Here is a 14,590-nt window from a genome sequence, read left to right on the forward strand (position 1 = left end):
TGAAAATACTAAATAATCATTAACATATGAGCATTGTGAAATCCCAAATCCTCTAATTTTACAGCATTCTCCCTCTAAACAGGGGTTTTGTTTTCAGTTTGGAGTTTCGTATCAGAATTACAAATATGTGTAAAAAAGCAACATGTATTTGCTTGTTTTTTTTAATTTATACAAACTGTGTCTTCCACATGCTCTTTTGTCATCTGTCTTAGCACACAAGCACCACAGACTCCTTTACCTGTAGCCACCATGTGCTTTTAAACCAACAGCAAACAGCCCTGTAGGTTGGCGAACAATCCTTTCTCAATTATTTTTTAACAAAGTATGAAGCTTTGTGTGGTCCTGGGTTTATTGCTACATGCTTCCCAAGACATGTAGCTACAGGTACATAGCTTAGCCATGAGTTTAATGCATGGTTATTTTGTTTTAAAAATATTTAAAACAAGTGACTGAACTGATACAAAACATAACCTCGTTAATAAAAGAAATATTTGATATCTGATCTCAGCATCACTTCATCTTTGAATTTTGAAGCCATGCTAAGCCTTCTTTTCCCCCTAAAGAATTGTTAGTGCTTTATGTGGCGCCTGCTATGTTGTCAGATTATGTTAAGTGGGTGCATTTATTTCAGTACGGACTTGTTATAGATTGCCATTGTCATCATGTTACATCTACAGTGGTGATCTCTCGCTGCTACCTCACAGCTCCATTTGCAGGATCTAACCCTTAAACACCCAATGCTGTATACTCTTGAATTCATTGGACTTTTAAGATATGTTGTATGTTTTTCAGGATAGAACAGGTGAATGTTTGAAGCGAACAGGAGCAAGCGTCGCCCTTACATCTATCAGCAATGTTACTGCCTTCTTTATGGCTGCCTTAATTCCTATTCCTGCTTTACGGGCATTTTCACTCCAAGTAAGTTGATATCATGTTTTGCTGGCTTATATGGTTGTGCTTATATCATGGTAGGGCCAGGATAGTAACTCTCAGTGATAGTATCATGGTCAATACCGGGTACTTCTCCATTCCACTGCATTGACTTCTGCTCCCTAGTCTACCACACATATAGAAGGAGGTGACAACACCCATTCTTTTCACCCTTACTCTGCTCCTCCTAGTTCTCGCACATGGATCCTGACCCTCTGGTGTCCCGCAGGAGAGTGAAAGAGCACCCTGACCCATCCAACGGTCTCCCAGCACAAAAACAGAAAAGTAGAAAACTAAGCGAGATTTAACACACACACACACCTCCGCGGCTAAAAGCAGCAGGCCATACACTAGCCTACAAAACCAGATTGCTGACTGGGAGTATAATTCCTTGTGCAATGACAGCAACAAGGAGCATTGCTACCACATTAACTATTACCACAGCAATAGGTACTTCCCTTATTCCCAATGTCTTTTTAACAGAGTATTGGAACAAAGTATATCGATAATTTCATGTGCCCAACTACTTTGAGAGAATGTGTGAATGTTATGAATGGAAGGCGCTCTCTCTCTCTCTCGCTCATATTTATGTTTGTGATAAAACATTTTCAGAGAGATTAAATATTGAGAGATACTGAAAGAAGCTCCTCTTCAAAGCTAAAGGGCTCTTTGAAGAGAGCTCTGGGAGGTTCTCCTCTGACACTGCTCTAACACATAGGCAATTTATAGCACTGTCTGACCTTAGTACACAGCAGAGAAACTGTACTTTTTCAATAGTAATTTTTCTTCTGTTGTAGCCTGGCTCTCTAATCGTTTTTCATTCTACTTGACCCTTGACCAACCCAGAGGAAGTGAGGGCTGCAATTTTTCTTAATACCTGTGGCAATTATTGCAGTTTTCAGAGGCTCAGGCATGTCTGCATTAAGCTGTGAAATGATAAGTAGTTACTGATTACAGCTGCATGAAGACCACTGAACATTAATAATTTACTATTTTTCTTCTCAAAAGGCATTTTGATAGTGAATAATATAGAAAATACAGGAAAACACAGGCATCACTGTTCTGCATTGTGTGTCTTCAAATGATATCTAAAATTAGGATGCAAGTCTTTAGCAGTGATTCATTTGTTGTGGGATGGGGGCGGGGGGCAGGGTGGTAATACAGTTAATTCTGAAAGCCACTTTCATCTCTTATGGGGGATATTGACAGAGGAATTACTTAATATCTTATGACAAATATCAACTGTTGTAGACTTTGTTCAGGATTCACGCCTATTCACATACACAATGATTAACATAGATTTCAACACTCACTGTTAGAGCATATGCAATGTGTTAAAAGTAACCTTTTTCTTTTTAAACACTCTCTTGGAATGAAATTATTTATTATGATCTCTTCTACTTCATGGCCCAACTCCAAGGATCCAGCACCTAGCCCAAGTGGTAGAAAGGGCTTTGGCTATCTCCACTGGGAGTCCTTGGGAACTTATCTTCCCCTTCCTTTCATATGCTACACAGTGGCTGCTGAATGGCTCCGTGGAGGCTACCTCAGCCCAATATACTGATCATAGGAAGAAGAATTGGAGGATCCACACAGAGAGAGATTCTGTGGCCCCAGTCATTCAACTCCTGTGTTTTGGGGGTCTTCACAGATGTGGACTCCATGCTGTTAAGGGGCGCTCAAGTCCTGAGGAGTCTGCCTCAGATATGTCCCTACCACACACACCAGAAATACACTAATTCCACTGCCAGTGGGACATCCACAGAGAGAGCAGCTGTATTAGTCCATGTGTGCATATATATATTAAACTTTTTCTCTCTTCTGACAGATATATTATGTGACCTATAGTTTTGCTGTCAATTCACTCAGTAGTTCACAGTAGCAGGCACATGTTGTCAGATGTACCATGCTTTAAAAAAACAAATGTCTGATGCTCCAAATGAGGTTTCAGCACATCCAGTGTGTCCAGTATGATTTCATGTTCAAGTTACTCAGGGCACGTCTTCACTACCCGCCGAATCGGCGAGTAGCAATCGATCTATTGGGGATCGACTTATCGCGTCTAGTGAAGACGCGATAAAATCGATCCCCGATGGCTCTTCCGTCGACTCCGGAAATCCACCGCGGCAAGAGGCGGAAGCGGAGTCGATGGCGGCGCGGCAGCGGTCGACTCGCCGCCGTCCTCACAGCCAGGTAAGTCGACCTAAAATACGCAACTTCAGCTACGCTATTCACGTAGCTGAAGTTGCGTATCTTAGGTCAAACCCCCCCTGTAGTGTAGACCTAGCCTCAGACTGATAAATGTCAGAATCAAGGTCTCTTATAAAGTAGCAGTTATCTTAGAATCTTTCTGTAGGAACTTCTACTCAATCTTCTACTCAATCTAAAACAGTACTTGACTTGCCCAGTCTTTTCATGTATGTTGCCATAACCTCTCTCTGCTCATATGTAGTAGCACATTTTATACATATGACAGATGGAATAATGCGCAAAATATGCACCCTATGACCTGCACTGAGGATCTGCTGGTAACTGAACAATTTGTGAACACAAATGAAAAATACGAGAATGAAGCCTTTTATTGTTAGAAATGGGGGCATCTATTACTTGTTCTGTATTGCTTCACCAGGTGTAATCAAAATCAGGTGATGCATTTAATCACAGCATTCAGAATCAGTTAACCATGTAAGATTCTAGTGGGTGGTCTGTTTTTACATGTGGATTTCTTTATTTACAATTTTCTTCCTCCCTCTCCCTCTCATTCATGTTTGTTTAAATAAGAACTCCTTGCTGACTTTGACATTTTCCTAGCGGAGCTTAGAAAGCATTGAAATACAGCAGTTTTCTTTTCGTAGATGCTGATTTCTATTAATCTAGATAGCAAACTTTTAGCAGATGGGCTTAAAAAGAGGGTTGCTTATTTCTTTCTTCATTCACTTTCCTCAAGACATTGCAAGATAGCTGTCAAAGCTTCCATGGGTTTTGAGGGCCAGGATCTGTAAAATAACCCAGCTGCTGAGGGAGAATAAATGATTTCCTGACTAGCGCCTATAAATGAGAACACAACCTTCAGCCTAGCATATCAACACTTTCTTCTTTCTGAACTTCTGTTATGGGAGCTAATGTAGCTCATCCATACTTCTGAATTGTTCAGTTACTTTAAGAAATTCAAAGCCCACAAAATAGGGGGCTGCTGTCTCAAGAGTTGACTAATGTTTTTCTTTTAAATTCAAATTTATTCTGTAACTTTTGCAGATCTTACATAATGTATTAGCCTTTATCAAATATAAAGAAATGAAAATCAGCAATCTTAAAGTGAGCTTCTACAACATATTATCCAAGGGGGTTTGTTTTGCTTTACAGCTTTTATTATGTGATTATTTATTTATTTATTTATTTATTTATTGTCATTTGTTGCTTTCATAAATCGTTTAACTCAGGGGCATAGAATTTGAGATGCTGAATGCTTTATGAGCAACCCCGAACTCGCATTAATTCACCTCCTAGAGGGCTGTCAAGATTGGGTCCTAAATTTGTAGATATGTATAATATTCTTAAAATTAGTGTAGGCGATTAAAGAAATCTGTAAATTGTTTTGGCCAAATCTGCTGTAAGAACATCTTCAAAAATAGCTCTTTGTTTTATTTCTAAGTGGGGGAGGAAGTGGAAGAATATAAAAACTGAGTCAAATTCTGCCCTACCTATGCAACCTTGTTGAATTCATGGGACAAATACAGCCCTGGCAAAAGAGGGCACAACTCCATGAAAATCAATAGAACTTAGCCCATTTACACCAGGGCTGAATTTGGCCCTGTATATGTAGTGGGGTTACTTGGATATTCTAATAATCAAGCATGGAACTTAGCCCAATAAATTGTAGCAATAACAATTTTCCTCAATGCAAGAATGATGAACTTTTTCCTAAATATTAAAGTAGGTTGCCATGTGTGAGATTTTTTTCATAATACACAACATACTGTGTAGCTGAAAGAGATACCTGTGCTTTATTGAGAGAGAGAATGTAAGTTGTTAAATTCATTCATTATCTTACTCTGTGGAATAACACAGAAAAGGCTTGCCCTCTCCTCTTTTCCAACTCCTTAAACTTTCTCTGCTCCTGTCATGAGGATTTAAGGAGCAAAAGTAAAGCTGGGGGAGGGGAGAATCCAAGACATGTATGCTATCAGAAGGGAGTTGCAGATAGGCGGCAATAAGGTGGAAGTCTTTGTGACAGGCCTCCTCATCTGCTCATCACCTCTGGCTGTGCAGCACACCCACTCTGCTTGGGTGGTCTACCAGGAATGGCAAAGACTAGCACATACCTTGGGCAGGGCCCCAACCTACCAGCCTTTCTACCTTCTCCCTCAGTGACTCCAGCACAGACTTCCATTCTCTTATTTCAGTTAACAGATGCAGCAGCAGCCACCAGATTTTACAGCAGCAGATTACTAAAATGTTTAAGTTTGGTTCAGAGAAAGCAGCCAAATTCTTGGAATGTGTTTGATGCTCACTCTTTAGAGAGCCCCTTCATCCCACACCCCCAAATGAGGCCTCAGCTCCTTCCCTCTCAGACTAATCCCAGAACTTTTGTTGACTTTTCAAGAGGGAGGCATGAGGCTCTTCCCAGTCCCAGCTTCCTCTGCTGGTTCTTGTGGCTGCTGATTTCAGATTCCCTGTAGTCTGGGACTATATTCCCACACTACAGACTTCATTAACTTAGAGTTAAGGTGTAGTTCCTATTGACATAATCACTACAAATCAAGGAAATTGTCAATGAAGGCCCAAGTTCATTCACATGCCTCAATACCCAAACATCACTCAACCCAGACACCAAACCTCCATAACAAACAGTAGCACTGAGAGGAGCCTTTGAGGTCCTGATACATCGGCACATAGAAACTCTGCTCTTCCTCAATCTCCCCTTCCCTCACTGCAGACCCCACCGACTAACCCTGATTCTCATCCCCCTCCCCCCAAGTCTCCTGCTCTTTTTGCTTCCCTGGGTCCCCAGAGGCAGCAGTATATGTTAGGACAGGGGTCGGCAACCTTTCAGAAGTGGTGTGCCGAGTCTTCATTTATTCACTCTAATTTAAGGTTTCGCGTGCCAGTAATATATTTAAACATTTTTAGAAGGTCTCTTTCTATAAGTCTATAATATATAACTAAACTATTGTTGTATGTAAAGTAAATAAGGTTTTAAAAAATGTTTAAGAAGCTTCATTTAAAATGAAATTAAAATGCAGAGCCCCCCGGACCAGTGGCCAGTACCCGGGCAGTGTGAGTGCCACTGAAAATCAGCTCACGTGCTGCCTTCGGCACGCGTGCCATAGGTTGCCTACCCCGTGTTAGGAGCTGATCTGGGGATTCAGGGAGGTAGGCTGTATCAGTTCCATTGGCTTCTCTTTGATGAGATGATGAGTTAAGATTGATAAGGAGAACAACTCTTGATGTATTTCATTTTAAAAATTAAAAGCTATCTTATACCTGAGATGTCATTCTGTGTGAGTGGGTGAGTAAGTCTGGAGTTTGTAAGGACTGGGATACTTCAGCTAGAGGAGTCCATAAAACTATGAGACTCTGAAGGAAATTTCACAAAAGGATTGTTTTTAAAATGTTTTCTTTGGCAAAGTCAGTATATCTGTGACCAAAATTATGGAGAATTCAGTAGTCCTAGGAAGAGTAGTTATGTTTAATGTGGAGACTAAATTTACTCATTAGAGTATGAAGTAGAATCCTTTTAATCCTGCTTAAGTACAAATCCCAATGCAATTTTAACTATAGAGCCCCAAGGCAACTAGGAACCAAGGGTTGTTGGTACCCACAATGGAATCCAGTAAGGTAACAGCTGTATGTGGAAGTGTAGGGGAGGAGGGTGTCTATGAAGCTGGGGGCCCAGTTAGAAGGTTTTGTGGATGCTGGAAAAATTAGGGACTATATTGGGAAATTGGGAGCAGGGCTTGACTGATCTACCAAAATCTCAAAAAGTTTGGAGGAAGGTTGACAGAAGCTCTTACTTTAACTGAACTAATTACTCATCCTTTATAGATACTTCAACCGTGATTGACTTTGCAGAATAATAATAATTTTAAAAAAACTTCTGCAAAGTAGGCTCAGTAAATACCTCCCCTGCTAAAGCAGCAGTTTGTTTTCCTGACAGATTCAATCCATTCTAGAAAGGATCAAAAGGAAATCACTTAATTTTGCAGTCCTGGCTATGACCTTACATACCTTTGTGTGTGGGTATTTATAAATCATGGAATGGTCCTTGGATCTTTTCCCTGAAAGATTCAAGTGTTGGTTAAATGCTAACTAGCCTTTTTAACGCTAAAGAAACTCTATCAGTAGTTACATCTCCAGTCAGGTCAGTGGTATGAAAATCTTGCTTTAATCAGGTTAATGATCTTAATATAAAAAGGAGCAGAAGCATAAACTGCTTTAAAGTACAGTATATTTACAATTTTAGGATTAATATAACTAGAAAATGTTTACACTAGTGGTTCTGTCATTCTCCGAAAGTTGTAATAATAATTGGTGCTTTATAACTTCTGAGTACTGTGCAAGCACTAACTAATCCTCATAACACCATTGGGAGGTTTATTGCTCTGGTTTTGCAGAGGAGGCACAGAAAAAGTCAAAATTGTCTTGTCCAAGGCCACATGATACGGGCTACATTTTCAAAACTGGATATTAATTTTGGATGCCACAGATTCTGGGTTACCAGTTTTGAGACACATGGAGTGTGATTTTCAGACATGCTGAGCACCTGAAGCACCCATTGACTTCTTTTGGAGTATTAAGTTCTCACCCTTCTGAAAATCATCAGGCCAAAGGTGTAGCAATTTGGGCACTCAAAACCCGCGAAATTCAGTTAGTGACCATTTTTGAAAATTTGGGCCAAAATTGCATACAACTCAGAAGTTACATGGGGGAGGCAGGCAAGAACATGTCATCCATTTATGCCATTTCCTTAGATTGAGGCACACATATTGAGCCATGGTAGAGTAACATGCTTCTTATATGTCGTTGGTAACTTAGGCCGTACCCAAAGAGTTTAATGTTGTTTCTTATTGATTTTTTTTTTTTCAGAATAATTTTGAACATTTTGCTCATTTGAGTTTGAAATGAGGATTTGTTTTCTGGGTTAATTTCTTCTTTCTCTACATGCTGTTCTTCCATCCCCGCCCCCAGACCTTCCATTATTCATGGTATCTTTTGTGGTCATTCATAGTATTTAATGTGTTTTAGAGAATGGTTTTGGATGTGTATTTTAATTTACTCTTTACCCTCTAATCGGGTAAAGGAATCCCATTGTTCATGTCACTTATCATTTCATGATTGTAGATTGTCAGCTCTTTGGGGCAGGGTCCAACTTTTTGTTCTGTGTTGGACAGCACCTAGCACAATGGGGTTCTGGTCCATGGCAGATCTTCTGAACACTACTACAGAACAAATAAATAACAATAATATGTGCTACACCCTATGTGTTTATGTGTAATACGTAAGGGAACAGTTGAGATTTGAATTTAAATTTTCATTTTAAAATTAATATTTAATATCCTTGTTCCATTTTAAATAGTTATTTTAATAAAGTTGGCTCATTAATCAAACTGTATTAAACTTGAGTGGGGGAGTTCTATAAATAATCCTGAAATATTACTCTGTTTTTTATAGCTGGAATTTAGCTAATTACATCAAATGAGTAGTACATTACTACATTTAGCATTTTCATTAAAGTTTAATTAGAGCTTTTTCCATTATTGATTTAACACTATTCTGTAATATTATAGTGGTAGCTAAATGACTTCATAACCTTCAAATTGATAGCTACAATTTTAACCCCAGGCTGTTTTTTTTTCTTTCTGCATTATTAAAACGGCAATAATACAATTCTCTCGCAAAAATATAATTTATTGTATTTATTTTTTCAGTTTTAAAATATGTCCATCACCATGTCTTGGTGGACGTACATAAGAACAATATAAAATTTAATATTACAGACTTTAATTAAATACAGTTGACTCACCACAATGAAATAGGAATGTAAAAATACCTCTCTCAGCCCCCCAGGCTAAAGTCTGAATGTACTCTTGAGCTGACATGACAAATGGATAGACATGTTGGAATTGAAAGGAGTTTGTAAGCTTTTTAAGCCTGTGTCCTAAAAGCATGAAGCTTAGTGATGACATCTCTTTACCTCCGCTTGGTTTCTAGGCTGCTGTTGTTGTGGTATTCAACTTTGCCATGGTTCTGCTAATTTTTCCTGCTATTCTAAGCATGGACCTTTACCGTCGGGAGGACAGGAGATTGGATATATTCTGCTGCTTTACAAGGTGAGGCTATCTGGGAGTGTTACTTTGTATCAGACAATCTCCTTGTGGTTAACGCTTGGGGCTCTGACAGCAACCCTTCTGTGTGAATAGTTCCCACTGCAGTGAGCAGGAGTTCTGCATGCTTCAGGACTGCAGGATCAGGCCCATAGTAGCATGTTGTCAGCATGATTTTATTGCTAACAGGTGAAGCATGTTTGCTATCTTGGTTTTCTGCCTGAGCAGATGTAAAACAATAAACAGTGCTCTCTCTGTTCCATACATACTGTGCCACACACACTCATTTTACTCTTTGGAGCATAACTTTCCAGAAGTTTGTAGCAGACCCATGCTTTGAGAATATCCACAAGTGTTTAGTTCACTGTTTTTATGATTTTTGTAGGATCCCAAAGAGAGGCCCATGTGCTGAAGTAGAAGGGTGGCGGGTTGGGGTGGGGCAAGAGTTAATTCCACTTTGGGTGTTTCTCTCGGGGACCGGCCAAAATGTGAGGGCCCCAAGGCATCACTTGTACTTAAAGTTATCGTCAGCTCTATATAATTATTACTGTTATACATGGAAACCTTTAAACATTACGGGGAAAAAATCTTCCAAAAGTTTAGAATTGGGAAGTGACTTAAGGGTACAGCTCTTTGTAGGGCTGAGAGAGGTGCTAAGAGGGCCATGCCACAGCAGGACAGACGTGGACAGAATTAGGCCTGGTCTACACATAAAATTTAGGGTGACATAGCTATGGCACTCATGGGTGTACAAAATCCATATCCCTGAGCACCACAGTTGAGCCGACCTAAAACCTTGCTGTAGGCTTGGCAAGGTCAACGGAAGCATTCTTCCATCAACCTCGCTTCTGTCACTCAGGGAGGTGGAGTTACTACAGCAATGGAAGAATCCCTTCTATTGCTGCAGTGAGAGTTAACACTATGAGGTGACAGAGGCACAGCTGCAGCACCATAGTTATGCCGCTGTAACTCTCATAGTGTAGACAAGCCCTTAGTGATCAGACTGCAGCATCAGCTCCACCGTCCAGGAAATGGGTGCAGCATGAACTCTGCCCCCCTCCCTACCTCCCGCATGCACTGAGCCAGCTTTGTGGCAAATGCTTATGGAGCAGAGCCCATGGAAAGGCTAGAGTCACTGGCAGGGATGCTGGAACTTAGGGGTTCCTGCGGTACATCAGCACCCCTGGCTTGAAGTAATAATAGCAACTGAATGCACGACCTCCATCGTTTACAGGGTATACATTTTTGTTCAATGGCTTTCAGTGCCCCTGGTCACTGGGGGAGCTAGTCTGAAGCACTGACTACAGTTCCCCTCCCATTGCATTTGGTTTGTGCAGAGGAGAAGTCACCTTGCATCCTCTCCCTTTTGCACACCCACTAAGGACCAGACACAATTTAACCTTTCTATAAAAGGGAGAACGTGCCATGTCATCTCTAGCTTTGTTTTCAGGGTACAGGGAGTGGTTGAAGCAAGGGACTGCGAACCCAGAGCTTAGGTTCTATTCCTGGCTTTGCCATAGATTCAGTGTGTGATGTTGGGGAAGTTACTTAGACCAAAACTTCCCAAAGTTTTCACTAACTTTGGGTCCTCCATTTTTGAGTTTGATTTTTAGAAGTACCAAGTACCCACAGCTGCTATTTACTTCCCCATCTAAGTGGCACAAAACATAGATCAAGATCTGGGCCTATCTACTTACCTATACATATAGATACCTAATGCAATTTTGATTTGTTTTGGCAGGCAGCATTCTGAAAATCTTTTTGTATTTATGTAACTTCAATGACAAGTTTCTGATACTGTTGTTCTATTATCAATGCTTCATACCATGTTTATTTTCTCCCCACACTTAAAGAAAAAAAGTTTGTCTTTGATTATGCGAGGTCCATCTTTGTCCTTGTAAACTAGATAGCTGCCATGTTTTGTAGAGGATACTCTAAAACTGAGTGCTTGAAGAAAATACTTCTGTAATTTTGTCTCATCATGTTGCCCTCCTGTTCTGGAAATTAATCTTCATTTATGCTTACTTCATTTTTTACAACATGCAATCAGCGTATGGCAAGTATTTTCAAACTGTTTCCAATGAGAAGGCCCAAATGTTTAACAGCTGATTGATTTGAAATTATAACCTTTAATAGCTCTAACAAGAGAACTCAGTTCATTGTGTATTTACGTTTTACTCTTCTGAATAGTTTAATCTTTACTATGGTTACAACAGATGCAAACCCAAATCCATGTCGGTATATGCAAATTGTGGAACTACATGCCTAGCTACCTGATTTGCATGTGTAATTAACTGGCTTGTGTGAACAAATGCTAGTTTCCTCACACAAACATTGGTATCTGGTTTTTGTTTTATGTAGGCACAAGAGATACACATATATTTATGTAGGCACCTTCTCTTCACCCATGTTTAGCAAAATGTTTCCTTAAAGTGCAAAACAAAACCTTCATCAAAAAATTATATATAACTAAAGTATAAAAAACTATTATTAGTTGTACATGCATAAAGACTACCCTGTCTAGTCTGATGAAAATGAAAATGTATATGAGTGTAAATGGATGTTTGTCTCTTCTCTTTCAGTCCATGTACTAGCAGAGTGATTCAGATTGAGCCTCAAGCATATGCAGATAATGATAACACTCGCTACAGCCCTCCACCACCCTACAGCAGTCACAGTTTTGCACATGAAACTCAGATTACAATGCAATCTACAGTGCAGCTGCGCACAGAATATGACCCTCATACCCAGGTGTACTACACCACAGCAGAGCCCCGCTCAGAAATATCTGTGCAGCCAGTCACAGTGACACAGGATAACCTCAGCTGCCAGAGCCCAGAAAGCACAAGCTCGACAAGGGATTTGCTTTCCCAGTTTTCAGACTCGAACATGCATTGTCTTGAGCCACCCTGTACTAAATGGACGCTCTCATCTTTTGCCGAAAAGCATTACGCTCCATTCCTGCTAAAACCAAAAGCCAAGGTAACCTGCAAAATGCACATCCGTTTTACAAAAATACATATTTCTCCCTTGCCCAAGAGGAAAGGACTTTTGTATTTTGGAGCAATATGAGTTACCACATTAGAGCTTGGTAAATTACACTGCCAACAGGCAGAGATTCATTTTGGAATATGTATTCTTAAATGAGCTCTAAAATCTTAGAGCTCATTTCAGACTTGAAGACTTTCAACTTACTAATGGGTCCAGTGACAGTATTTTTATTACACAGATTTTGAGTGAAGGGAAACACTGGCATCTGTAATATAAGTTTGTAAACAGTGAAAATAAGTTAAAAATAGATTTCTAACTTTTGTTCCCTTTAAAATGTCTAGAGCATGGTCCAACTCCCATTGACTATAATAGGAATTAGAAAGGGTGCATCGTGTGTAAGGGTTAAAAGCATGATACTAAAAAAGTAAATTTCAAAGTAATTCCTCTAATGTGCCCTAAGCAGCGTCTTTTCTTTAGAAACATGGGACTTACTGCATTTCCATTTTCTATTGCAGGTTGTGGTTATTTTCCTTTTCCTGGGTTTACTTGGTGTCAGTCTTTACGGTACTACCCGGGTGAGAGATGGACTGGATCTCACAGACATTGTACCACGGGAAACCCGAGAATATGACTTTATTGCTGCACAATTCAAGTACTTCTCCTTCTACAACATGTATATAGTGACACAGAACGCAGACTACCCCAACATCCAGCACTTACTTTATGACCTTCACAAAAGTTTCAGCAATGTTACATATGTTTTGTTGGAGGAAAATAAGCAGCTTCCCAAAATGTGGTTGCACTACTTTCGAGACTGGCTGCAAGGTAAGAAAATTGCTGAATGGCTAATAGAGGGGTTTGGTGTCTTTTTGTGCCTGTGTTTTTAACACAGACCTAACTTCAAGTACATGAGCAGTCCCGTTGGCTTCAGTTGGGAGTATTCATATGCTTAAAGTTAAGCATGTTAAGTGCTTTGTTGGATCAGGGGCCAAGTGCGTAGGATTATTATAGTAATTTATTCTGAAACAATTTATTCTTTAGTACTGAAAATAAACAGTAACATTACAGCAAATTTAACATTTCTTAGTTATGGGTCATCAAATTCTGCCTAGAAATGCATCTCCCTCTCCCATCTTTATGTTGGAAAGTCTTTTAGGAAGTATTAGTCAATTGAAAAATAAATTGTGCTGAACTATGGAGACAGTCTAAACTTTCCCATAACTGTTTACACACTACTAATGTAGCCAATAGTTTCTAGAAAACATGTGCATAAAAGTTCTAGTATTTTTATTTGTTTGTTTTTTAGGTCATAAATGTGACTATCACTTGACATTTAGAAGGAAGAACTGTACAACTAATATAAAACAACTATATTGTGTAGATTAAAATAGAAGGAGAAAAACATTAAGCAGTGTAGGCAAAGGAGATGTTTTAAGATTTTGGAGTGTTGATGAAGGAGAGGGATCTAAGACCTATACTAGAGAAAGCTCTCACACCTATACTAATGCAATTATATGAAGGAGCAGATAGTAATAATAAATAATAATACCTAATTCTTATATTGTGCTAGCTAGATCCAAGACTAAGTGAGTGGAATAAAAAGGAAGTAAAAAGAGAGCAAAGGCCAGATAAGCTGGCTGGAACAGGTCCATGCAGCTTTTTAAAAACAAGGAAGAGGGACAGTTTTAAATTGGATCCTGGAATGAATGGAAAGCCGGTGGAATTGTATCAGAATGATGTGATTGTATGTTAGAGAACATGATATGATCTTTCTAATGGCAAACTAAGGCTATTTCATGTGCTTGAACTACAGTGATAATTCCCATTGACTTCACTAGGAAGTCAATGCACAGATTGCAGGCTGAATATGGTAGGCACCTAAATATTTGCACGGTGGATTTAGTAGGTAACAATAGCATGTGAACAGAAGCATTTTTTATCAAAGTATTGTGCTTGGCGTTAGCCATACAAGACTCCCACTGATTTATTTTCAGTGGAGTTATATGGCTTCAGTCTTCCACAAAATCTTTTAAAACGTTGTCTTGCTCCTTGATTTTCAATAATGCAAGCACTTTCTCTTTTATCTGAAAATATCAAGGAAAGGAGTTAACGTTTTAATAATTTCAGTTAGAACTGGAAATGTGAACTTTGTGTATATAAGTGACTGGATGTAAATGAGGTAATTTATATTCCCCGTTGACTTATAATTACACTTGTTTTCCAAAGGGTAATCCTACACTGTGCTTCACAGTGCCTGCTCTTCGCATGGGTCAGGAAGGAATTCATTCCCTCATCCCCAACATCTCATGTACAGTATGGCAAAACTGGCCAGATGCACTCTGGAG

The 14,590-nt window shown here is 39.5% G+C and overlaps 1 protein-coding gene across 2 annotated transcripts in view; it reads left to right on the forward strand.

Moving 5' to 3' along the window:
* The window catches only part of PTCH1 (patched 1), a 73,971-nt gene that overhangs the window by 39,225 nt on the left and 20,156 nt on the right, over positions 1-14,590 (forward strand). For both annotated transcript variants that reach the window (XM_065406090.1, XM_065406091.1), the window contains 4 exons: positions 793-918; positions 9,142-9,260; positions 11,837-12,236; positions 12,761-13,070. In XM_065406090.1, the coding sequence (XP_065262162.1) occupies positions 793-918; positions 9,142-9,260; positions 11,837-12,236; positions 12,761-13,070 (955 nt within the window). The remainder of the gene's footprint in view (positions 1-792; positions 919-9,141; positions 9,261-11,836; positions 12,237-12,760; positions 13,071-14,590) is intronic.

The sequence above is a fragment of the Emys orbicularis genome, chromosome 6 (assembly GCF_028017835.1).
Source record: "Emys orbicularis isolate rEmyOrb1 chromosome 6, rEmyOrb1.hap1, whole genome shotgun sequence".
NCBI lineage: Eukaryota > Metazoa > Chordata > Testudines > Emydidae > Emys > Emys orbicularis.